This window comes from Rousettus aegyptiacus, unplaced genomic scaffold, assembly GCF_014176215.1.
Source record: "Rousettus aegyptiacus isolate mRouAeg1 unplaced genomic scaffold, mRouAeg1.p scaffold_m13_p_1, whole genome shotgun sequence".
NCBI lineage: Eukaryota > Metazoa > Chordata > Mammalia > Chiroptera > Pteropodidae > Rousettus > Rousettus aegyptiacus.
The window spans coordinates 4,568,666-4,595,035 of record NW_023416284.1 but is presented as its reverse complement, the minus strand read 5'-3'; the positions used below and the strand labels follow the sequence as shown (position 1 = coordinate 4,595,035).

At 40.1% G+C, this 26,370-nt stretch overlaps 1 protein-coding gene across 7 annotated transcripts in view; it reads left to right on the top strand.

The window, feature by feature from the left end:
* Positions 1-26,370, top strand: part of RERE (arginine-glutamic acid dipeptide repeats) — a 357,676-nt gene that overhangs the window by 208,615 nt on the left and 122,691 nt on the right. For 5 of the 7 annotated variants that reach the window (XM_036228288.1, XM_036228290.1, XM_036228289.1 and 2 more), the window contains 3 exons: positions 484-589; positions 1,943-2,039; positions 12,746-12,850. The exons of 1 other annotated variant lie outside the window; for it this stretch is intronic. In XM_036228288.1, the coding sequence (XP_036084181.1) occupies positions 484-589; positions 1,943-2,039; positions 12,746-12,850 (308 nt within the window). Of the gene's footprint in view, positions 1-483; positions 590-1,942; positions 2,040-12,745; positions 12,851-21,974; positions 24,989-26,370 lie in introns of those variants that run through there. One more of the 7 variants, XM_036228304.1, reaches the window with a different exon arrangement.

Here is a 26,370-nt window from a genome sequence, read left to right as displayed (position 1 = left end):
AACTCGGTCTGGGTGATTGGCAAACCTTGGAGAGACGACTTGGTGCCAGGCTTTGCTAGGTAAGTTCTTTCTAAATTACTGTCCTTAATGGCTTGACAGTGTGCTAACACAGTTTATAATTATTCACCAAAATTATTTAAAATTAGGATAGAAGGATGATTCACGTAATACTGTGTAGTTAATGCTAAATAAAAAATGTAATGCTGAAGAGTTAATCAAGCTGGGGAGGTTTAGAGATTCAAATTTGGTTTCCTTTGTTTCCCCAAGTGAGTAACTTTGAGGGGTGGGAGATGTTGTGGCTGGGATTTAGAAAAAATACAGTTTGACTTTATAATTGACATGTATTTTTGTGGCCCCGGTGGTAATTGTGTGTCTTCCTCTCTGCCTGTTCACCTGTTTCCAGGCCCTTTTGTTCATGGGTATGGTATGCAGCTGTGTGCACCCGAAATCCTGTTCCTAATGCTGTTAGATTTTCCTTTTCAGAGTAAGAGGGACCATCTACTCATGAACGTCAAATGGTACTACCGTCAATCTGAAGTTCCAGATTCTGTGTATCAGCATTTGGTTCAGGATCGACATAATGAAAATGGTAAATATGACCTTCTGGCTTGATTCTTATACATTTTTTAGCTTTTGACAAAGTTCTTTCTACTATATTTCATTAAATATAGATAACTATAATGAAAAATTTTCTCTAAGATGTTTTATAACTGTCATTTCTGAAATGTTCTTTTTTTTTTTTTTTTTGCTGAGTTCTTTCATTATTTTGCCCTAAAAAAGAAACAACCTGAGCATGTGCTAATTGCATCTTCCCCATGAACTTGGAATAGAAATAGGTCTTCTTTGGAAATGACAGTAATTTCATTTTTATTCCTTTTTCTCACCTAATGTTGAACTAATAATACTTAAAACCCTACAAGATTGTATTTTATTTCTTTGCTCTTTTTCAATAATCTGTGTTACGAACTTCTCCGTATTGGGGCTTTTGAACTTCAGTTTTCAAAGCAAAGCTTTCCTGGGTGTTTTGGAATTAGCTTGACTCTTGACTTTAAGAACAATAAGAAGGTTATTCACAGCATCTTTTATTTTTTTCCCCCTCAGGCATTGTAGTTTCTACCCGATAACTTTACTGACACACATGAGATGTGTACATAAATGTTATATCACGTACAGTAGCTCCTTTTTACTGATTTTTGAGAGGTGCTTGGCCTCATCATAGCTGATTCCCATGTGTTACCCATTAGTTATATGAGTTAGGCTTTGCCACTCCCCACTTCCAGATGAGAAATTGAGGCTTAGAGATGCTAATGGAGTTGCTCAGACCACAGATCTTGCAAGCGTGGCCCCTGAGCCGGGCTCTCGCTGTTTCCTCGCTGCTGGTGCCTTTCCTACTCTTCCACACTGCTTTTGGCGATAGGTTTTAATTCAACTAACCAGTAGGCAAAAATAGTTTTGAAGAATGATGTTCTTTTATATCTAACTAGATTTTTTCTCCCTTGAAACTAAAAATTTCTGTTCAAGCAGTTAAAGTATGGTTCGTTATTAAAAATAGTAACTTAATTATTCTTTTCAATGGAGGCAGTGTGATTTCACTCCATCCTGGAATATTTAGCAATAAAAAATAAAATGGACAGGATCACTAAATATTTAGTAGATTTCACATTGCTGTAATATAGTTCTGTTTTCCTCATTTTTTTATTTTGTGCTTAGTGCATTTCAGTGAACTGTAGGCTTAAGTAAAGGATATAAGACATGCAGTGGATTACTTCATTTTTGTTATTTCTGCTATACATTATTCCTCTCCTCTATTTGCTGACCAGGCCTGTTCGTTTATTATGCTTTCTTTAGTGGGAGGTGAACCTGAAAGAAAAATTTTGCAAATTTTTTCTAATTGTTTTTGGGAAGCTCAATTTTAATATCCTCTTAATTAATTTTTTGACAGACTCTGGAAGAGAACTTGTCATTACAGACCCAGTTATCAAGAACCGAGAGCTCTTCATTTCTGATTATGTAGACACTTACCATGCTGCTGCCCTCAGGTGAGTGCCAGAGATGGGGTCTTTCCTGTGAAGGAGAAGTCAGGGCGTGGGAGGCAGAATTGGAGCTATCCTGACCTCTTTTGCTAATTATGATATTATGATATTAATCAGATTATTCCTGTGGTCTCTGGAAGCTGACATTCAGCGTTAGTTAACTCTGGACTATTGGGGTTTCAGAGGTTGTCTGCACTAATCTCTTGGGATGGGGTGGGGGGACTCTTTTTTCTATTTTTTCTTTCTTTTTCTTTTCTTTTCTTTTTTCTTTTCTTTCCTTTTCTTTTTCACCCTCCCTACAGTTTTGTATCTTTATTTATTATTATTATCCTGGTATTGGTCACTGAAGTATTTAGGGTGAAGTATAGGATGGTCTGTCTGTAGATTATTTCCTAAAGATTCGATCACTGCCGCTAGAAAAGATAAAGAAATGGAAGAAACTAATATGGCAGCATGTAATTAATTGAGAATCTAGGCAAAGTTTGTAGGAATTGTCATTGACATATTCTTTGAATTTTCTGTATGTATGAAAAATTTCTTATGGAAAACTTGGAGTAGGGAGAATATACAGAAGACTTTATTCTGAGGCAGAGGTAACATTGCAAGCTAGTTTTTTTCCCCCCAGTTTTATTCTTTTAAAAAAAATTATATTTTTATATTAGCTTTAGGTATACAGTACAGTGGTTGGGCATTTATATAATTTATAAGGTGACCCTCCCTCCACCCCACCCCCATTCACTCTAGCTAGTTTTAATGTCTTAGGTAATTATGCCAAAAGGTGACCCTGAGCCTCTTCTTTGTCCCCTGTCGTATTTTCTTTTTTCTGCCCCTTTCAAGAAAAGGACACACATACATTCTGATATATTTTGTATATAAGTGGAAGACTGGGCTTCTTAAGTGGCAGAGGAAGTAAGACAAGTCATAACTTTCCCCACTGGAAATTCTAAAGTAGAAGAACTACTTTCTTTGTTAAAGAAACAAAAAGCCACAGGGATATCTGTGCTGGCTTTTAGCTTAACTACAATAAGATGCAATAATTTCTCTACTATATTGCTCTGATGGTGTTCAGGAAAACTATCTGGAGTCTCTTATGCAAAGCTGCATTGCTAAAGCCAATTATTTCCAGGCAAATTGGTAGCAACTTTTAATATTGGCCGATTTGGGCAAACTTTTGGGGCCAGATAACCTTTCACGGGGTGTGTGTTGCCAGCACGCAGCTCGGCCATTGGAGCGCGGGAGCTTCAGGCAGCACTCCCGAGGTGGCTGTTCTCCGCTAAGACTTTATTTGTGGGCCCTGAAATCTGAATTTCATTTAATTTCCACTGTCAGGAGGGGGAGTATTCTTATTTGGATTTCTTTTTTAGCTGTTGAAAATTGTAAAAGCCATTCTCGGTTCTCGGGTTCTACAAAAACAGGCGGTGGGCCAGTGTTGCCTGTGGCCACAGTCAGTCAGCCCCTGCTGGAGGGGAAGGAGTGAGTCTACGTGGTTAGATTTGGCTTTCTGCAGGACTTGTGGGTGAATTCGGAGGGTTCGCCTGGTGTTCTATAAACGCCTTCCAGAATCCCCTCAAGGAGAAAGCACGTTAATGGAAGGTTGGATAGATTGATGGAATCATTAAATCATTAGCTAAGGCAAGTGGCTTGATCCTGGGATTATTTCTTATCCTGCTTTGCGTGCTTTTCCCCTCATCTTTGCATCATGTTTCACTGGTTCAGTAAATGATTTTAAGCAACTTAGAGCTGAAGTTAAACAAATATATGAGATAGATGTGTAACTCTGGTGTTCAACATGTTTTCACACAATTGCTTAAAATGGCTATATTTGAACGTTTATCAGAGGCTATTCAGTTTTGTAGTGTTTGTATACTACAGTAACAATTTGAGAAGAAACAGTTGTCCCGGATAATCCAGCTGGACCTAGATGAATTTACTTTAGGTTTTATAATCAGATATTTTTCTGGAGATGTATAATTGTGTAGGTCACTATTCCTCCACCGTCCACTAAGGGCTGAAGTGCTGAGCTGGTCATTCTTTATCCTCTTTTCACTGTGTATGTAACTATAACCCTTACCGATTAGATTTTTTCTCCTGTGGTATTTTATTTTCTTTACAGGGCCATAAAGTGGTTTTGTAAAGCTTTCATCTGAAATTTGGTTTTGTTAGCTTCAGATAGAGCATCTCTTATGTGACTTTAACAGTTGGTTTTGTATTTTTCCAAAGACAGCAACTGATACTGGTCACATAGTTACTGAAAGATCTGCATAGTATGCTCGGTAACTGTTCGTGGATGTATTGACGTTTGCCCACATCTGGAGCCTATCTGTACGGGTCTCTCTGTTGCTTGGTGATCTCGCCTGTTGCTCTCTGTAAGGTCATCTTTGCTAAGAGCAGAACTGAATGACAGTGCCCTCAGAATCCCTATTTATTTCTTTTCACCAAAGCAAATTTAATTTTAAAATATAGGGGGAAGGGAATTCTATTTCTTCTAGTTTTTCTTCACCGTTTATCCACAGAAAGAATTTTTTTCTTTCTCCATAGATATAAAGCAGTACTGCCAAAAATAATTTTGCTTTCTCTCTTTCAAAATAGAGAAAAATAATCCATAGGCACATGAAAGAGGATCATATGACTATAATGAAAGGAACGTGGAGAAGAGAAAGGGGAGAAGAGAGAGAGGGATAGTGTTAGCATCAGCTCCATTCTTCCAGAGATCAGAGCGCTCAGTCGTATGGATTCAGTGAGCTCACAGTGGCTCTCAGGGGTCCTTGCCATCCCATCGACTCAGGAGGAAACTGATGTATAACTTTCTCTTTAAGCTGGTACTAGGGCTGGGTGATAAAGGAGAGAGGGCTTTGTCCTTTAGCCATCATGAATCAAAGGAAAACAATTTCTCTGCAGTCCCTCTGTGTACGTGGAGATTGTAGCATTTCCCTGCCCAAAGTAAATTTAGTCCCAGGAGAGACTGGGGTCCTCACAGTCACAGAAAGCTGTGTTGGGGTCCAGCATTACTGCCCTGCTGCTGCTTTGAATTCTTGCCTTCGCTGTCTCTCATCCCTACCTTTCAAGCCAAGTTTCTATAACTGTTTGTTTTCTTCATTACATTTATCAATAACCATATTGTAAAGTTAGTCTTGAGTAGAGAGTATTTTTGAGTTCTCTTTATTTCCAAGTAAGTATTTTCGACTGACACTGGTATAATAATAGAAAAAAAACCACATCGAAATGAGAAGACTTCAGGTTGAATCCTAGCACTGCTGCCTAGTTTTGTGACCAAGGCCAAGTTTGTTAACCTTTGAGTGTTCTTTTCGACAGCCTTATTCAGGGTCACATGAATAAATCTGTGAAGGGGCAGAACCTTGAAACAAGCACACATCTTCCGGTTCTGCCTTCAGTAAGATAAGATGTGTAGAAAGTGTCTCACGGAGTGTTTCACACTCAGTAGCATGAGTAGTGCTGATGCTCATTGAATCTGATTAGGTTCTTAAAAGCTTTATAAAAGGAAGAAAATAAGCTAAATTAAATGTAATTCTGTATCGACTTACTGATGTTACAGTTACTCAGCATCCATTTATTTTAGTTTTCCATGTCTCATTGGATGGCTTAATTGGGTACCCAGGCTATTTCAGGTACGGGGAGAAGAGTTTAGCTCAAGGAGCCATCCCTAGATGCTCCAGGAACGAGCAGATAACCCAGTTCTGAGAATGAGCAGATAGATTTTATTAAAGTAAATAAGAATTGTAGCTTGTAACTTATTTGCGATGTTAACTTTTTCTACACTAAGGATAATGTTTTATTGATGATCAGAGGGTCTAGAGCAATTGCTTTGTGATTGGAGTGTGAGCACGTGACCTGGACAGTGTTTTCCGGTCCCCGGTGCCACCTGTACAGTGGCTTCTCCAGTGCTGAGTGTGGGGACAGCACAGGAGCACACAGCCTCATCAGCTTCGGGCTATTGTGTAACTTTCTGAATATCTGCTTCCTACTTCCGGTAATCAGTCATTTGGAAAGAGAACATCCTAAGGGAGATCAGGTCACACAGACTGTTGTCTTACCTAGGAATTCATATTGTAGGAATAGGTTTTAGAGTGAATTTTCTGGAACTCTATCACCAAGAAACATTAAACTAGCTCTTTAGAGCTTCTAATCACCATCTTTTCATTCCAGATTAATTTATCTCCTTCCTCCGTCATGGGCAGCAAAGGTCGTACACGCGTCGTGATTGAATCAGAGTAATTCCGTCTTCACACGGCTCCGTAGCCAGCATTTGGCATCTGCGGGGTCCCTTTAGCTCCTGCATGTTCCCTCAGAGCTTGAGGTTTTGCAGTGGAAGAGTTCATTTCCTGGTTTTAATCTGCCGTTGGTTTTATATGTGAAATGACTTTGACCTACAGCATTTTTATTGTTTTATCTATACATGCTTAGTACTTCATTAGATACCATAACTTGTCATTTCATTTATTTATTCATTCATTCATCATCTAACATGATACTGAGCCACTGATAAGGGAATGGCTCTGTAGGTACTGGGAGCACCTAACTCAATAGCATGTTCTCTATTGAATTCTTCATGGTCTTTCAAAATTTCTTTTATTTGGAGCTACTTTTAATTAATTAATTATTTTCCCCTTTCTTTAATTCTCCCGCCAACTCACCCCCCACTTCCACCCCTGACCTGTGGATGTTGCCATCTCCCCTTAAGAACTGGATCTCTGAAGGTGGGGCGTCTCCTCTCATGTGCTCACGGCGCACACCCAGGGCCTGGGGCACCAGGCCCACTTGGGGATCCAGGCGCGCCTGGGGCCTGGTGTTTCCGAGGTGTGGTGCTCCATGGCTGTACCTGGGCCTCAAACCCAGGACCTTCTGCGTGTAAAGCAGATGTGCTAACCACTACACTATGGGGCCACCTCCCTATTTGGAGCTACTTTTAGGTAGACAGAAAAGTTATTATGAGTGCTGAGTTTCCACATGTCCCCCCCGCTCAGTCGGCCTCAGTGCTAACACCTTACATAACTGAAGCGCAGTCATCGGAACCCGAAGTCAGCAATAGTACAGTGCCATCGACCTGAAGCCCCTGTTTGAATTTCGTTGATGTTCTACTCTCTTTGGGCTGCTGTCACAAAATAACACCGACTGGTGGAAGCAGATGACAGGAGCTTGTTTCCCACAGTTCCGGAGGCTGGAAGTCCGAGGCCAGAGTGCTGGCATGTTTGTGTTTGGGCGAGGTCCCTCCTCTGGTTCCTACCCTGATGACTTCTTGTGTCCTCACATGGCAGAGGGCAGAGAGGGGACGCCGGCTTCCAGTCCAGTACCACAGACTCATTTTATCCTTCCTCTTTCCCTTCTTTGTTACTTCTCCTTCCAGCATTGAAAAACCGAGTTCTTATTGTTTGAAATACATTTATTTATTTTTATTCAGGTCTAGAATCCACATAACTTAGTTTCAGAATTTGTAACCTGTGTCCCTATGAGATCACATTTACTGATTAATTTTTTTTCTCTAGTGTTAGAGTATACAGTCAAGGTACTGTTTCTCAAAGTTACTTAGGTCAGTTTTGTTTTTACAGATCTCTCGAAGTGTGGTTGCCACTTTGTCATAGTGTTACTAACCGTGTGTATTCTGGACTTGCCAGTGTATTTTGTGTTGTCTCTTGAAGTGCCAGCACCACACCCTGACTTATAGAGGCTCCATAGTATGTGTGTTTCAGTGTCCTGACAGGGCTGATCCCCCGACACCTTTTCCGTTCTTTGTTTTTCCTTGTGACTCTTAGTAGTAACTGTTTTCGCCCATAGGATAGGTGGTTGGTATTTGTATCAGGCTTGCACTGACTCTTAGATTAAGCTGTGGGGAAACGCCACGCTGAGTTTTCCAGTTCAGGAGCAAGGGATGGTTTTCCATTTGTTCATGTTTACTTTGATGTCTCTCAGCAGCATTTAAGAATCCTCCTCATAGAGATTTTCCCATTCTTGTTACATTTACTCCTACATATTTGATCTTAAGACATATATTGAATTCTATACTCTAATAATAGAGAGTATACACTTTTTTGTATGCCTTGGCATAGCCTTAAAAGTTGATTATATATTAAATCACAAAGAAAATATCTGATTAAAACTTAATGAAACTATAGTTTACAAGCAAAAACAGAGGACAGGCCTTTTCACCTGAAAATGTAAAATGTCCTGTTAAACAGCTTCCTTGTGTAAAGGGAAACAAACTAAAATTAAAGAAATTTTTTAAAATGTCACTATAAATACTGTATACCAGAACATGTGGCATGCATTTAAAGCAGTGATCAGAGGAAAACTAATTATTCTAAACACATTGATTTAAATGCAAAAATAAATGAATTAAATCCTCAGCTTAAATGGTAAAAAGAACAACAGATAAATCAAAAGAATACACCGATGTTATGTCAGCTTAAGACAATGATATTTAAAAAGTGGTGAGGCAGAGGACTTAGTGGAAGCGATGTCACAGACTGTTGTGTTTAGAGCCACCACTGAGAGAGGACTATGCAAAGCGATATGCTAACGTGCTGTAAATAAATCACGATGGAAGTCTTAAAAAAGTTCAGATAACCTACAAGAAGGCGAGAGGAGCAGAAAAGACATTTAGCAATCCTGTGCCAGTCCGTAAGATGGCTTACAGTAGACCAGAAACTGACTCTGTGTCAAAATCTTCTCCCCCTTCATTTTCTGATAAAAGTGAAATGATGGCTGTAAACAAACATGCTACTGTGAGCAGTCGGTACCTCTCTATGAGTTTCTCTGAGGTTCGCATATGCCTGGGGATGTATGGAGCCTTTCCCAGTTATGAGTAATTTTAAGGGAATGAATTTCTGGGCCCAGTTTCCATTTGTATTCTCTTCCTGCCTAAGAGGTTCTTGTCTCTCCCCGATTTCCTTCGGATAGCCACTTCCCAGTAGCCAGGGAAAGGATTCTTGAGATGGTACCCCGCCGAGGGTATCACTCCATGGTGCACTGCACCAAAGGACTGCCAAAACAAGTTTTTTCCAGCAAGCCCTGATGAATGAAAGGACCTTAAAACATGGGCTTTCCAGTCTTTAGCCATGTTTCTGTTAATAGCAAAGCATCACTTTAAAAAAGGAGTATACAGGACCATAGGGGACTCTGAAACCAGATACTTCAGCAAGGTGGGAATATGGCAGTTTTCTCTTAACAACCTCTTCTGCATCCCACAAACACTGTCAAATGGTGTATTTACTGCTTTTAAGAGAGAGCATGCTGAAAAGAGGGTTCTGGAGGAAAATGGATACTCACATATATACACACATTTGTAAATGTAAGCACTACTCTTCAGCAAGAAGCGATATGAAAAATATTTCAAAATGGGTGCCAAGCAGTCAGAGCGGGTGAGTGGTCTTACCTGCTCACGTCAAGCCTGTCTTCAGCTCCGCCCAGTGCAGGAAGGCCCATTAGCCGGCACACACAGCGATTTTAGCCTCAGCTGTGTGCCCATGACTGTCATTGTTTTATTTTTCCCTAATGCTTTTTTTTAATATACAGTAAAATACTGATTTTAAGTTTACATTTTCATAACTTGTGATAGATTTGTTTGACCGTAAACAGGGTGTGGAACAGACCTACCATCCGAGAAAGCTCCCTTAAGCTGCCTCCCCCTCAACACTTCCCGCCCAGACGCAACCACTGTTCTGATTTCTCTCGCCATTAATGACTTTTGCCTTGTACTTATACTTCGTATAAGTGGAATCACATGGTGGTATGTCCTATTTTGTGTGTCTGGTTTCTTTTACTTAACATTTAATTTTTGAGATTTTTTCCACAATAAGCTATGTATCAGTAGCTCGCTCTTTTGTATTGTATAGTATTTCATTGTACAAATACACAATGATATGTTCACCCATTTCCTTGTTAACGGACATTTGGGTTGTTTCTAGGCTAGTACGAATACAGCTGTTATGAACAGCAAACAAAAAAAGCACAAAGAAGGTAATAAAGATAAAAGCAGAAGTTAAGAAAAACATTAGATCTAATTAATCATCCTTTAAAAATTCTAATATCTCATTAAAAATACATTACGACCAACTGAGATTTATTTTAAGAATGTAGTATTCACTACGAGAGGCTCTGATAATGTCATTTACTGTATTAATAAAGCTAAGGAACAAGCCATATCTCCAAGGCTGTGATTTTGACATGATTTCTGAAGCTAGTGTCATATCTAATGGGAACACCCAAGAGACTTTTCCCCTGGGATCAGGAGCCAGGCAAGGGTGCCCACAGTGTCCACTACTTTCCCCATGTATTAGAAGCACAGTGCAAGTAGAGGCTTAAGAAGGGTAAGGAAGAATTAACACTATGTTTATTTGCAAACAGCAGCTTATCTAGAAAACTGTAGAGAATCAATGATTAAACTATATCAAATAGTAAAGAATTCAGTCAATTAGCAAGAATAAAATTAACGTACAAAGATCAGTACCTTTCATAAAATCAAATGGGAAGCAAGCTGAGGACATAATGATAAAGTCCCATTTATTACAGGTTCACGGTCATTCATTAGAAGATATGCTTCTATTCCTGCTGCTTTTGTTTTTTCCTGAACCAGTTGCCCTCCCCAGGGAACACGTGGCTGTCTGTAGATATTTTTGATTGTCACAGTGATATGTGTGTGGGTGCTCTCGGGTAGAGGCCAGGAATGCTGCCCAACACAAGATAGGCCCTACAACAAGCAATTTATTCAGTCCCAAATGTCAATAGTGCTGAGATTGAGAAACCCTGTCTTAAACATATCAGATTTCTAATGGCTGTGTTTAGAATTGTGAGTTCGTAGAGTTTTTATACCTTTACTTAATACATTAATTACTCATGTTCAAGGGTAAACTTAAATTTGAATATTTAAGAAAAAATAAGAGAATTATACCCCTTTAGTAATGGACAATGATGGTGGAAATAATTTATTTTACATAGCACTGATGAGTATACAAAGTCCCATAGGCTTATTTGATCTAAGTATTTTTATTAGATAGGTACAATAGGTATTTTTGTCCCTACTTAACTGATAAAGGAACTTAACCTATTTCTTCTAGCTTCAGGGACTAAATCACTTTAGATGGATTGGGTAGTTAGTTGCAGAGTGAATGCATTCTTAATCTGTAAAAGTGATTTTACTCACTTTTTCTTTTCCAGAAGCTCACTTTACTCCAGCTTAGTACTGGAGGGCCTGGGCCTGGGCAGTTGGTACCAGTCAGCATTCTCTCTAATTGTATCCCCTTCTACGTATATCAGTGCTTCCAACAGAACTTTATATAGATATTATATAAATCTGTGCTATTCAGTATGGTGGCCACTAGCCACATGTAGCTATTTAAATTTATATTAAGATTAAATGAAAATTTAAAATGTATTTATTTCATTTGTACCACCCACACATTTCAAGTGTTCAGTATCTCTGCATTCTCTTCTAATCAGTAGTTCTCAAAGGAACTTTAGTAAATCCGTAGTATTTTTATTTAATTTTAAAAATGGAAATTGTCTGAGCCCATGTTAGCTTCTGTCCATTGCTGAGGCTTTGGTCACAGTTATTTAAGCCCTGTGGGAAAGGAGGACATTGCTTTTCAGTTTCTTGGTAGGAAATGAGTGAATGTCTATTCCCATGATGATACCCCTCAGCCAGTGTCTTTCACCTTGGCCGTTAGCTGGTGAGTGTAATGTTAACGCCCAGTGCACACAGTCTGTCCGCAGACGGATGCCTGGTCACGCCGTGGGAGGTCGGATCCCGGGAGTGTCTTGGTGTGGCCTTGATGAGCATTTGGTCTCCAGTTCCGTCCTCTCTAGTCATAGCCTGGAGCTTCTTCTTAACATTAAATTTATCTTCTGTGACCACTGAGGGAGTTGGGAGTTCTTAAAACCTCCTTGCCTTCTAGGAAGTTCCCCCAGCGTGTGTGCGTGTGTGCGCGTGTGTAGTGTGTGCACGGTGGGAAGTGAGCCTTCCTGCACGGTGTAAAGTTTCTGACATATCTGGTACATAGAAACACTGCTTAAGGAGTTCTGCGGTATTGTAGAGTTTTCAGCTGTATTGTGCTTTAACTTTTGTTGGTGGATGAACCTGGAAACTTTACTGCTCTTTATTGCAGTATTTCCATGGGAAAGTGTCTTCCAACATATGGTCATTTCACATTACTTAAAAATTTGAGAAGTGTTTATTTGTATGTTAAAACCCATCTATATGCTTAAAATGTTAAAATTTTTCTTTTAATTTTCTAGTCAGTTAATTTCTTGCATGTTAAAAGAGAAGAAAAATAAGGTAGTGGGAAGAAAAGGCCCATTTTGCTGTGATGGATTTTTTTCCTAAAGTATTTTAACTGTAGTTTTAATTCTCCCCTGTCATTTCTAGTTTGATATTTATTCTTTCATCATAGTCTTGTCCTCAATTTAACTTTGTAGTTTAATTTTACTCTATGACCAAAATGCTGAGATAAGAGCAATTAAGTTATAAAGTTGTAGGTTAAAACAGTCATGAAACAAATATATATAATATTGGACATTTTCTTCTTTTGGGAACTCCCAGTTTTCTGAATAGATAACCGTAGAGTTTGTAGCCATGTTCTACATGTTCTTAGAGTGACGTGGATTTAGTTATAACTCTCCCATCCCCATCCCTCCAGTAGTATTTTGGTTTGCAAAGCAGTTAAGGGTATTACTAACATGCTTTTTTGTCTGTCTCTTTTCAGAGGGAAGTGCAACATATCCCATTTTTCTGACATATTTGCTGCTAGGGAGTTTAAAGCCCGAGTGGATTCGTTTTTCTACATATTAGGCTACAACCCTGAGACGAGGTAAGTGAGTCAGTCGCTCGGGACACTCGGTGAGAACTCTTACTTTTCTCATTTTGTGCACGTGTGTGTGTTCATGCATCTGGGCGTGTAGTGGTAAGGCGAGAGCAAAGGATACCAGATCCTGTCGTCAGCCTCTTTGGAGGGATTGTAATTAACGTCTGTGATGTCCAAAGCAGCTGTGGTGTCTTCCTGTTCAGAAAAGGAAAGGTGAGAAAATTTAGGTTTATAGAGGACAAGTGAAAAACATGCATTTAGTTGATCTGTGTTTTGAATTTACCGCGAATTGGCAGGTTATTATCCTGAGGCACCTTTCCATGAATGCCGTATTGAAAACACTGGACCATTAAGGAAAGTTCTTTGGTTAGTCATTTGTTCACTTAGTAAAACCCCTGGAATACTCACTGCAGTATCTCCAGTAAGACTGCTGGCATGAGATGGACACATCCAGTTCTCACCCATCTTGGTAAAATCTATAAACAAGTAGAATTACTATTTTTTAAATAAAAAGCAAGAGGGTCAAAATAACTAAGAATTCTTACTATAAGTCTGTAATAGACTGTAGCTTAACTCAGCACAGGGAAGAACTTCTGCTTTACTGATTCTGTAAGAGTGTATGCATTCATATTTATCCTTTATTGAGCACACGATTACATGTTTTATTAAGGATTTGAAAAAGAATGTTAGCAGATGAGCAAATAAAATAGTCTGCATAATCTACAAACAAGGATTTAGAAGAAAAAGAACCTGGGCTCAAGAAAGTTAGTGGAAGAACCACATTAAGTATAATAGCAAGATGAGTAATTGTTTTAGTGAAAACCTTTTCCTAGAAGATGCCAAGAAATTATATATGTAAAACTTAGAACGCTGCTATTAAGACAGTCAGCCTCGGGCCGGTGGAAAGCGACAGGTTGCTTGTAGTTGTCAGAGGCTGCGTAAAGCCCTCCTGGGGCTTGTCTTTAGTGTCAGTCTATAAATACACTAGATGACAGCTGGAGGGATAATAGTGTAATGGTCACCTTTTTTGCTTATCTTTTTTCCTTTAGAAAACTGAATTTGGGCTTTGATTTTCTTTTTTTAAGTATGCCTTATTCCAGTGACAAAGAATCTGATCACTGGTAATATTTCAAAGCACCTTATATCTTGATGTTTATTTCACACATGCGTTTATTGGCTGCCTGGCCATCTCTTCCTGTTGCCCATTTGAAGTGTGGAACACTTGAACGTGGATTCTGTCTAGATACAAAGGAGTCTGTTATTTCAGTGATGTCATATTTATGTAACTTTGATTAATAGTTGTCATTGCACAAACTAGATTGTATTAGCAAATTGACTAAATTGCTTTTGTGTTTTAAACTTTTAGCTTTTAGGTTCATAACAACCAATCAGACTGATTTACTGATTTTGGTCATGCATCTGTTTTTGCTTAAAGCTTATTAAAGGTGCTATATCACTTACCTGTGTAAGCTAGAGACTCCCAAGTGCCTGTCTCATTTTTCATTGTGTATTGCTGACAGTCATTCAAAGCGATACTTCAGTTTTGTTTTAAAATCTAGGTTAGGTATGAAATGTAAGGATATTATTTGTCTTTCACCTGAAAAAAGCAGCAGAAAGACATGCCTGTAGCAGCGCGTTCGTAGAATCTGCATCTCGAATCACTTCTTTCAGTGCCGTGACCCTCCTGGTCACCACCGTTCATTTCCGCTCGCATTCCCCATGTCCAGCTTGTGCCTGGCATATCGTGCTACAGGGGTGTTGGACCAATCGCAGTGAACAAATATTTGAATATCTACTTATTAGTAAAGTTTGTGGCGGATCTCAGACTTCTCACGAAGTGAGTGTGGAGCCAGTGTGGCCTTCTGCTCTGGCTCACTAGTTTCACCCTGAGCCACTTCCTACCTCCGAGGCTCGGGATTAGGTGTACAGTTCTCACAAGTGCTCATGTGATCAGAACAGTGCTTGTCACTTAACAGACCATAGAAAGCTGTGTTTCCCCCACTTGGCCTGTGTGCCGCCGACCTTCAGCATGGTCCGGGTGTGTGCTTCCTTGCAGAATTTACCTCTGCTTCTGTCCGTCTCAAGTATATGAGGAATGTGGTGAGCTGGTTTTTGGTGTAGTTCTCCCCCACTGGAATCAGGGGGACTAACATGTAGTCGTGGCTGCATGGGGCTGGGTGCTGACTCCTGGTGCCCTGAGTCATTCGGAGAGGAGGTGTCACACTGTTGTAATAAACCTGTGAGGTAGTGCGTGTACCAGTAAGACCACTGTAAGGTAAAGCGTGGTGCTTCTGTGACCGCGGACTTTGTGACCGTTACCCTCCCCTTAATGCAGGAACTTTGCTCTAAGTGAGCAGTTGAAATTGCAGCTTCAGATGGAATTATTTATTTCTCATAGCAAATATTCTAGTAGTAGTTAAAAGTTTTTTTATGTGATTTTCCATAATTTATTTAGCATCTTAGCAAGCTTTGAACGTTTGGAGATTTTTTTTCATGTCTATCACATAGATCCTTTTAAAACTCCAGTGTTTGGCTACCTTTTTATTTTTCCTCTAACCTGGTTATTATATTTCTTTATGGTGTGTCATGTCAGGGACCTGATTTTCCAGAACTTTTGGTTTTGATGATGTTGCTTTACTGAACACATGTCTGTTAGCGGGGACCAGACTTGTCTGTATTCATCGCCTTTAAAGTTCAGGAGAGCTATAGTCTCTTATCTTTCATCCTGGAATCTGAATGCTCTGGAAATCAAAAGATTTTTATTCTAAATTTGGTGCTGTAACACATTTGATGGTCACACTTGAACTGATGTGAGGCTATTTAATTAATTTCATTTACTTCTTGTGAGTTTGTACAACTCACAATAGTAACAATGTGATAAAATAGGGATTATTGCTCAGACACTGCGGGGATGTTTGTTACATATAATATCGTATATTCACTATAGTACTTCTAAATCCAGAAAGTCAGGAATTCCGAAAGTCCTCTGACCGTGAGGATCTTAGCTAAGGGACTGTGACACTGTTCTTGGTAGCCATGACATTTAAGCAACAAAACTGGGCAAGAAAATGGGGCTCAGCAGATGTTTCCAGCTTCACGTAGGATACAGACTCTAAGGGGCTGGCCGACAAATGAGAGAGGCTTGACGTTAATGCTGGCCTAAACATTGATCCCGTAAGTAATTGGGCTTTGCTTTTGGAGGTGTTTTGTTGGTTGGTTGGTTTTCGACATTTCTGCACTCGGAGGGTGTTGTTCACTTTTGCTATATGAACAGGATTCATCTCAAAATTATTTCTGTAGTCAACAAACTCTGACTCAGGTCAGTGAAGAGGAAGTGATGGTGAGTCCCAGAAAGAACAAAAGATAAGAGAGAGGAGATACTTTTATCTTTAAATTATTAAGCACGAATTTTCCCCAAGAACCAGTTTGTTTCCCCTGCTCATTAAGGTTCTTTATTTAGGTTCCTAAGTGCATTTAGGGATAGTGAAAAAAATACATATAATTTAAAATGTAGCATTTTGTTTTGATGGTCACTGATATATTCTCTCTCTTTCTCTCATTGATAAAAAAAGCTTTTTTATCTAAGTGTTAGAGGTCTTGGTCTGTAGCATGAAACAGCTGATATTCTTGGTTCTTTGATTCTGCAACATGAGGCCTTGGTAATCAGGTGGAAGACCAGTTGACCTTACTTCCATCTTACACAGGAGAGAATGTTGTGATCAGTCACCTCTGCCCTTTGCTTTTCTTCTTCCATGGAAGAGCCTTTAAAAAAAAAAAAAAAGGCAATAAAGAGGCTTAAGGATTATTATTGTTATATTTAGTAGCAGTCGTAAACTGAGGCACTTGTGAGTACTTATATTTAATCTCTCCCTGACTGACAATGACAGTTAGTAGCAATAATGTTATTAATAATTGCTGCACTTAGCACTGTGTGCAGGGACACTGCTCTGAGTGTTTTACTTGTATAATTCATTTTCTTTTACTTTGTTTTAAACAACCTTACATAAAAGTTACAAGTACCATAGAAGACCCTTTCTTAACTGAACCATTTGAAACCATGTTGTCACCATGAGTCAGTATCACACTCTAATACTTTGTATATCTTCTGTGAACAAGGGCATTTTCTTAAGTAACCACAATGCACCCCTCAAAATCAGGAAATTAACAATGACATATTATTACCATGGAATTCTCAGACTCCACTTAAGTTTTATAAGTTTTCCCAATAAAGACCTTTATAGCACAATGGTCCAGGTTATCGTTAAGGATTTAGTTGGGATGTCTGTTTAGTCTTTTTCAGTCTAGAACAGTTTCTTAGTCTTTCCTTCACTTCATAACCTTGGTACTTTTGAAGATTATAGGCTAATTATTTTGTAGACTCCCTCAGTTTACAGTTGTGATGTTCCCTCACTAGATTTAGATCGTGTATTTTTGACAGTGATAGCACAGGAGATGACGTGTGTTCTTTCTTCTGCATCCTATCAGGTGGCATACAACTCCAGTTTGTCCCACGGCCCAGTAATGTTCTCTTTGATCAGCTGAATAAAGTGTTGTCTGCTGGGTTTTGCAATTGTACAATTTCTCTTTTTTTTTAATAATTAATGATCATTTTGTGAGACTTGCTTTGAGCCTATATAGATACCCTCTTCCTCATCAAACTTTCACTTTATGCATTTATTTATATCAGGATGAATTAATGGCTTCCTATTTTATTCAGTTGTGTATAATCTGTTGCTATCATCCTTCATTTTGAAGTCAGATTGTCCTAGAATTTGAAGAATGACACTTAGAAACCAAGATTTGGTGGTAGTGCTCATAGCTTTGTATCACTGCTCTCAGGCTCTGAGAAAACAGAGCGGTGTGTGGGTGTGTGTGTGTGTGTGTGTGTGTGTGTGAGAGAGAGAGAGAGAGAGAGAGAGAGAGAGCGAGCGAGCACGCGTTGGGGGGGGCGGAAGAGGGATAGTACACTTTTACAACTGCATTTCTGTATCTCTGTGTGTATCCATGCGTTTATACTAAGTTTTCCAGTTCTAATCCAATACCACGGGGTTGCTGGTAGTTTTTTGTTTTTGTTTTTTTGTGTGTTTTTTTAACCTTTTCTCCTTTTGGGGGTGATTTTATCTTTAATAATGCGAAACCTTATTTCATTACCTTTAATGTTTCCTTCCAATTTTCCATCACCGACTCTGCTCTCTTTCACGCACGTGTGGGTTTTGACATTTTGAGTTGTATCTTTAGTGGATTTAGCATTTGATATTTCTTAGTGTGACCGCAAGGAATCAAACTTGTAACATCGCTTGTTCAAGGTGCACAGGATAACGTCTGCTACTACTGTGAAGTGAATGCTCATTCTGTGCTAGATCATTTAATTTAATTTCCATTAAAGCTCAGTGAGGTTGGTATTATCTTTATTTTTATAAATGAGGAAATCGATATTATAATAAATAATAGCCTAAGGCATACATACAGTCAGTAAACAGGAAGCCCCAAGTCTGTTTGACTTCAAAACTTATGTTTGTCTATGATTTCGTCATATTATTGATTCATGTACAACTTGATTTTCTTCTGGCTGTGTTGGAAAATATTTTAGTTTATCGAATAAAAAAAATACCTGCTCACTAGAGGATAACTTGACAAATATAAAAATTAAAGAAACAAAGTGAAATAAAGCATAATTCTGTAACTGAGATTTGTTTTTCCTTGAATATACATTTCTGTGCATGTATAGGTATATATGTTAAGAGTATTTTTAAAATACGGCTTATATATAATATACACACAATCATGCATTCCTTTATTTATTTTGAACATAGTATCATGTCACTAAACATTTTACAAAAATATTTGTAATGAGCATCTTATATACCATCATCATATGGATGGATGTCCCATTATTTTACTGATCTCGTGTTGTTGAACATTTATGGTTTTTCCTAGTTATTCTAAATCACATTGTGACTATTTTCAACATAACTATACCTTAGCTAAAAAGTAACAATCTGCATCTCCTTTATTATAATTAATATGGATTTGCAACATTTCAAAGTGAATTTCTGTATAGCTTTTGAGGACAAGCTAGAGCTGGATATAAATATTTTCTTGTTTGCATTTCCTCTGCCGTCATATTTGAACTCTGAAAACATTTACTTGAGATGGCAAATATTGGAGACAGTTGAGAGTACATGTATATTTGGAAACAGCCTACTAAAGATACAAGCACTTCAATAAAATAGGACAAAAAAATTAGATGTCACAATTTTAAATACTTTTTTGCCAGCAAACATCTACAAATGTCGAATAAAATATAATAAAACTTTTAGATGCAGAACTGAGCTCGCAATAATTAAGAGAAACTGAAAAGTAAAGCAGTCAGCTGATGCCTCAGCAGCCTAGGGTGAGAGGGGTTGGGCTAGTTACTTGTCTCCTGACCCAAGGGCCCTTTTAACACCCACAAGGTATAGGATGAGACCTGATTTCAGGAGCTTATTAGTGAGTTGGAGCTGAGAGCCCCGTACGCAGTGAGGACCATCAGAGGCCTGTTCTTTCGGTGGAAGGGTGAACTAGGTCACACGTCTGGAACTGGAGAGAAGTGACAGGGAAACCTGTTTGGGGTTCAGACTTTAGAACCAAAGAGGGAGAGGAGGAAAAGGGGGGGGGTTCCTCTCATAACTGATAACTCTGGGCTCTGCCCCCGTGACAATTGGGGCTTGAATTTACATTCTTGAAAAATATGAGAATTCCATGATGAGAAAGTATAAAATGTGCCAGGACATACAAAAATTTTTTTGGAGGATCTGCCCTCATTTGATACTCTATAGCGTATATATCTACGGATGAAATACCTTTGAATGCTGAGTTCACTGTGAGGAATTACAAAATGTTGACCAGAGACTGTGTGCCACCAGCTTGATAAAACAAATGGTAAGATACACACCTAAAGATTTCAGTACTAGAACTATAGGAAAAGAGACTGTATGACAGACTTTTTCTCTTTCATGTAAGCAGAGTTTGAAAGGAAGACATTCTAGGCTGGTGTGGGCGCCGCAGCCATCAGGGACTCACCCTCTGCTCTCCTTAACTTCAGCCACTACCCTGTGCTTCAGGCAGTGATGGTATGGTAGCTGTAACATCTCGATTTCAGGCTGGAAGAAAGTAGGCAGAAAGTGCACGCCGTCTCCCTTTACAGTCAGCTTTCGTAGTTGTATAGGATACTCCATTTTCCTGTCATTAAACCAAAAAAGGAAAAAAAAATTAGACTCACGCTTTACAGGTGAATTCTACCAGTGTTCCAGAGAACAGAGAAAGATGCTGTAGGTTCTCCAAGTAATTTTTTTGAGGCTAGTAAAACCTTTATACCAAAGCCATATTTAAAAAGAGTAAAATTTATAGTTATGTATGTAAAATGTTTTAATACAGTATTAGATAATGGAATCTGGTAAAGCATTAAAAATATACTTATCTAAGTTGAGGTTATAGAATACAAGAATGGTTTAAGAATAATTTTTCTGTTAACCTGTTCTACCACTTTAATATATTGAAGAAGAAAAGTATGCGATCATCTTAATATAGAAAAAGCACTTGATAAAAGTCAGCACTCTTTCAATATTGGGGTGGCGGGGTGGTGGAAACTCTTAGCAAATTAACCGTAGAACAAAACTTTCTTATCCTGACAGGATACTTACAAAACAAACATACCGCAGGCACGATACTTAAAGGTAGAGTGCTGGAAGTATTCTCTCTCAAATCAGAAACAATATAAGGATTCCCATGTCCATTAAGACATGAAAAGGGAAATATGTAAAAAATTGGGAATGAAAAAATGAACCTTTATGAATAATATGATATAGCAATTTTATCATGGAAAATCTGAGAAAATGTGAACAGATGTAAAAATTGATGCGATAAATCAGCATGCTTGCTAGGTGTAAGATCAACATATATAAAACTCAGTTCCATTTCCACACACTAGGGACAATTAGAAAATAAAACCTAAACTTTCTAAAAGCTTCCTTTCTCTTGACGTGAAGGTAGTACTAATTAAAAGTCAAATAGAATATCTTTTTCCAAGTGTTTTTCTCTAGAGTTTCTTGAATTTTCATTGCCATTTTGGCTTTGCTATTTTCTGTTAGGAAGTGAAACATTTTAGATAGTTTTCTGTTTCTGTTAAGTAGAAAACTCTTTAAAATAAAACCTGGGAAACTTCCCTGTTGCAGTTCTTACTTTACTTTTGATGAACATAAATTTTCTGCTCACTAAAAGTATTATAAACGGACAAAGTGATTTTTCAGTTGGTTTCCTGATTTCTGGACGAATCCGTTCGCACAGTATATTCATCTCACCTACTCAGCTCGCCTTAAGTGAATTCAGAAGGGTTAATTCTTCACCTGCTATTTGCTGGGGATTAATTGGCAGAGAGGAGGGAGGTCCAGGATCCAGAGACAATGTAGCTATATCCGGGGCCGCCAGATTTCTGGGGAGACCTAGCGATGGGCCACAGAACGAGGACTAAGGCAGTGCGTGTGCAGGTGGTGCGTGCATATCCCTGCGGACAGGGGGTCAGCGGCGAGAAGCAGGCCCTGGTGTTCGAGACAACCAGCGGAGGAAAAAGGCCCAGGTCTTGGAGGCCCGTCAGCCCTGAGTAGAGTCCCAGGGTGTCCTCAGTGTTGGACAAGGTGTGATCAGCAGAAACAGAGCCCATTTCCAGAACTGGAATTTATGGTTAAAAGTGGCACAGTGCCTTACTCTGTTACTAAACCACAGGGTTCCGGGCGCCTTGGTTTTCCCCGATGTGGAGGACGACGGATCCCACATTCCGCCTTTGGGATTGAACCAGTGGCCTCAGTGTGACGTTTACTGCGGAAGCGGGTGGCCAGCCAGAGGCAGGTCGGGTCGCTCATCGCCGCTAGCGTGTGCACACTCCCGCACCCGTGCACGGGGACTGGGGACTGCAGGCTGGTCAAGCGTTTTTGGTTAGATACAGTTTTAAATTTTCAGTTTGGAATTTTATGTATATTACTTAGAGTTATAAGGTTAATCCATAGAACTTCCATATATCTTTTACCCGGTTAACCAACTGTTAACATTTTAAATATTTGCTTTATTATTTTATTTTTTATTGATTTTATTTTACATATTATTTATCTTTTCAACTTTATTCTAGATTTGCTCAGATTTTGCCATATTCTCTATATTTGCCATCCTTGCTTCTTTCCACTCTCTGTAGTATTTTCATTTCCTGAACTATTTGGAAGTACGTATCAGACATCAAACTTCTTGCCCCGTAAATATTTCACTGTGTAGTTTCCAAGAACGAAGACGTTCTCTTACACAGCCATGGAGTGGTTATCAAAATTAGGAAAGGTTACATTGATATAATGCCACATAGTCTTATATAGTCCATATTCAAATTTTGCCAAGTTTTCTAACATTGACCTTTATAATAAATTCCCTCGATGATCATGCTTTGGCATTTAGTGGATGTGTCCCTTTATAGCCTTAGCTTTTCTTCGTTTTCATAACATGTTTCTTAGCCTTTTTTTGTTTTTCATGACGTTGACATCGTGGAGGAGTAGAAGCCAGTTTGTCAGGTATTCTTCAGTTTGGGTTCCATGTTTCCTCATGATTAGATTAAGTTATGTCTTTTTTTTTTTGCCAAGAAATACCACATCAGTGACACTGTGCCCTTCTCAGTGCATCAGATGTATATTTTTTATGAGGCACTAAGTAAGACTTCAATAAAGATGATTTTAATACTGTCCTTGGCCCCAGAGAGCTTAAAATCTGTTGAGAGAGGGGAGGGGCCCCGGAAGAAGCTGGGCTGAGTTAAGGCTCCCAAGACGAGAAGCGCGTTCTCCGAGGTTTCCCTGCTGCAAGGAGCTGTCTGTGGGGAGGAGCCGGCTGGGGTCGTAGTTGGGTGGGGGATTCCCCACGCGTGGAAGTGAGCCCGGGGGTGCGCTGCCACTGACGGGTGGCCGGAAGGGGCGTCTGTCCGCGTGGTATAAAAGGGCAGCTGTGAGGTGACGGTGTCAGGAAAGATGGTGAAGGTGTTGGAATAGGCCGGTGTCATACTGGGATCCAGTACCACAGAGAAAAGGCCACCGGGGGTGGGCAGCTTGCCCTTAGAGTCACTCAGGACATTCGTGGAACCAAAATTATTGTCCATGTTTCTTGACTTGCTATTATAGTAATGGTGTTTCTGTTCTGTTCCATGGAATAGTTCCCATGGTTTTTCAGAGTAATGATGTATTTATTAAATTCTTGTATTGATGGAGCATTTCGCATGTGAATAAGGGGTGTGGTAGTTTTGTTTTTTGTTGGTTTGTTTTGTTTTTAATACATATTTGAAGGAAGTACTTTGGTGGTCATATTCATGCTATTTGGTTGCTAGATTTTAATTTAATTGCCCATTTTTAGAAAGTCTTTTTCGCCAGGCTGTTTCTAGTCACATACATCTGGGGACGTGTTATCTTATATACCAGTAGGGAAAAGGGTCTTCCAACCTGTGGCTGCTCTACTCATGTGCTGGGTCAAAGGTAAAACTGATTTAAGAGTACCTGGCATTTCTGTGTCGTGCGAATTACATTTTCAGTGTGACGAGAGTTTTTAGTTGGTCCGTGTCAGCTGGTTTGAGAGCATGAACAGGGATCCTAGGGAACGGAGCAGGTCCTGCGCCGACTCCAGGGGTCCCGGGGACACGAATCCTCTGGAAAGCAGTTTGTAATTTCTTTTCACTCCACACATTCGGAGGGCGCAGAACGGGCGCTGCTCTTTCCTACTGACGTTGCCCTTTATAAGTCGTATGGCGTCCACAGTCTTCCTTTTTTCCCCTACCTATCACTAGGTGATGGTGATATATAGAATCATCTCGTAGTTCGCACATGGAAACTAAGCCTCCATACACATCCCGAGAACTAGGGTTCTCACGTGGCTGAGTCCCTGTTTGCCTTTTTTTGAAGGAGTTTCGAGGAGAGGACATAAGATGTTTTTTTAAGGATTTTAACAGAAAATGTCTTGGCTGGTACTGTGGACAGTATGAATACTTCACAGTGATCAGTTTGACTGGGATGGCGTGACCTTGCTTGTGGCTTTAGCAATCATTTCTGATTAATTTTAAATGAATCTAGCTTCCCGGGCAGTATTCTAAAGAACCGCTTCGCGTTTTGAATCGGGAGACCTCCACCGAGATCTTCAGGTGGTAGGTGCCGGTGGCAGGGTGCTCTTTGACTTCTTGATTTGAACCTTCCTGTTCTTCTTAATGTTAAAAATACATTCTCCAAGCTAGACACAGCTGATTGAGTTAGTATCACTTGAGGAAGTGTTTTTACTTATTATTTCGGCGACGTGCGAACTCCCCAAGGGCGGCGAAGCTCTGCGTGGGATGGCGTTCCCCGCGTCCTCTGCTCGCTGTGCCGTCCGCACTGCGTTTGTAGCCTGGACAGTATCCAGCGCTCCTGAGCCTTGCCAGGACTGGTCATGTGGCCTCTTCCCAAATGTTTAAAGTTTTCAAAAAGAAATGTGTGGGGTTGCCCCCCCAGGAGCTACTCCTGTGTTTTTAAACGCGCTGCAGTATTTCTGTTAATTAACCTTAAATGTAGTCATTCACAGTCATTCACATTTCTTTCTTTCGATTCTGTTTCATCTTGAAGATCTTGCTATTTGAAACCACAGAACAAAACAAAACTTGCCGTTGTCTTGGCAGAGCAGGGCATTGATCTGAAGCCTCCAGCGGCTTAGCCCGCGGGTTCCCCGCCGCTGGCCGTCTCGGATCCCCTTTCTGAGGCCCCACTTCCCTGCACACTAGCTTGGTGTGCGGGGAGAAGCTGCAGTCTGTTGGCTGGGCTTTATTTACGGAAACAGCAGGGTTGAGATTGATTGCGTTGAGAGACAGTGTATGGATGAGGGAGGGTCACAGCACATGCTCAGTCCTGTCAGTGTGAGGGGGAAGTTTCTGCGTTCTGCGTGAAGGCTTAGGTCATAGCACAAGCTCAGTGAAAGCTCTGTGAGGTCTCTCAGACTGCATGTGCCTCCATTTTGAGTTGCTAGAGTGGAAAAGGGCAGAGTTTTAGCAGTAAGTAGAGGTTCAGGGATCCAGCTAGACTCACCAGAGCCTCTGTTAGTCATGGATGACCCATTCAGCCCCTGCAGGTAGGCTAATCTTCCTCTGGCCTCACCGAGACAGTGATGGTTTTTGCTGCTCTTTCTCACTTCTGAAGACGTTTATGAATCATTTCATCATTCATAGTGCATGTTCCTGAGAGCCTGTAATTCAGTCCTGGCTGGCCACGTAGGTGGTGTTGCGAGGCGTGAAATCAGAGCTCAGGATGGGGTCCACCTGGAGATGCATTACACCAGTGGAGAATGTCGTGGCTCCCTCTGTCCCCTGCCCTCTTCCCCTTCCCCTCACCTCTTCCCCTCTGGGTGCAGTTTTAGCCTGAGCGGTGCCGGGTGCCTGGTGCCGAGTGTGTTTGCCGTCTGGCACCCGCAGAGCAGACCTGCAGGCTGCTGGGTTGCGCGCGCCTGGTAGGGAATGCCTGGGCCCCAGAGCAGCTCTGTTTGGATGTTTTAGGGAGGGTGGTAGGTGGGCAGCTATTGGTTGCTTTGAAGGTGGGTGGAACTTGCTTTGATTGAGAGCCTGTTTGCCAGAGCAAATTATAATTCTTGTGATCTTTCCTGAAGTCTGAAAATGGAATAATAGCGTATACATTTTGAACTATGCAGGGATTATGGTTGCAACAATATCACTTTAAAGTGGAATTTTTTAAGACATGAAAGGTTATGATAACCAGTTTCTATGTCCATTGCTTCAAAAGGAAGCAATCCTTTCTTCCTTTTAGAGCTTACAGAAAATTTGGCAATTAAAAAATTGTACTCAATGACATTGTGTTACAGATTGAGGTTCTGAATATTTTGTGTATTGTTTGCTTTAATAGAAGATGGCATTTCTTGTGTATGTGTGTTTTATTGTGTGACTTGTGAATTCTATAGGACAGGAGTAAAAAGAGGAGGTAGGTGATGCCCGCTAAGGTAGAGGCATTGACCAGACCAAGTTCCGTGCCCACTGCATGGTGGACCAGATACTCGTATTTCCTGTGTGGGGGCTGATGCTCCTTGTGTGTCCTGTTTGCAGACGAGGCTCAGATAGATGGTTCTCACCATGGTCAACTCAGAGAGCTCGTCACAGAGATGGATTTGGAGCAAGTTGGGTTCTTACCCCAGTAATGTTAAGTGAAGTTTTGAATTGTAGCAGTCGTTCTTTCTTTCTTTCCTCTCCCCTTCTTTCTTTTGATGAACGTTGGAAAAAAATTTGAAGTAACATTTGAGTTTCGTGCATTTATGAGGATGAAGGGAAGCAGACTATAGACAAATGTACAACTGAAAAACTCATAGGATACAGTAGAAATTTACATTGATAACATGGAGGAATTCTTCATGTAAACTTTGTGTTGTGTAACGAGACCACAACCCCGGGGCTGCAGCCCGGTACCGGTCCATGGCCTGTTAGGAACTGGACCGCACAGCTGGATGTG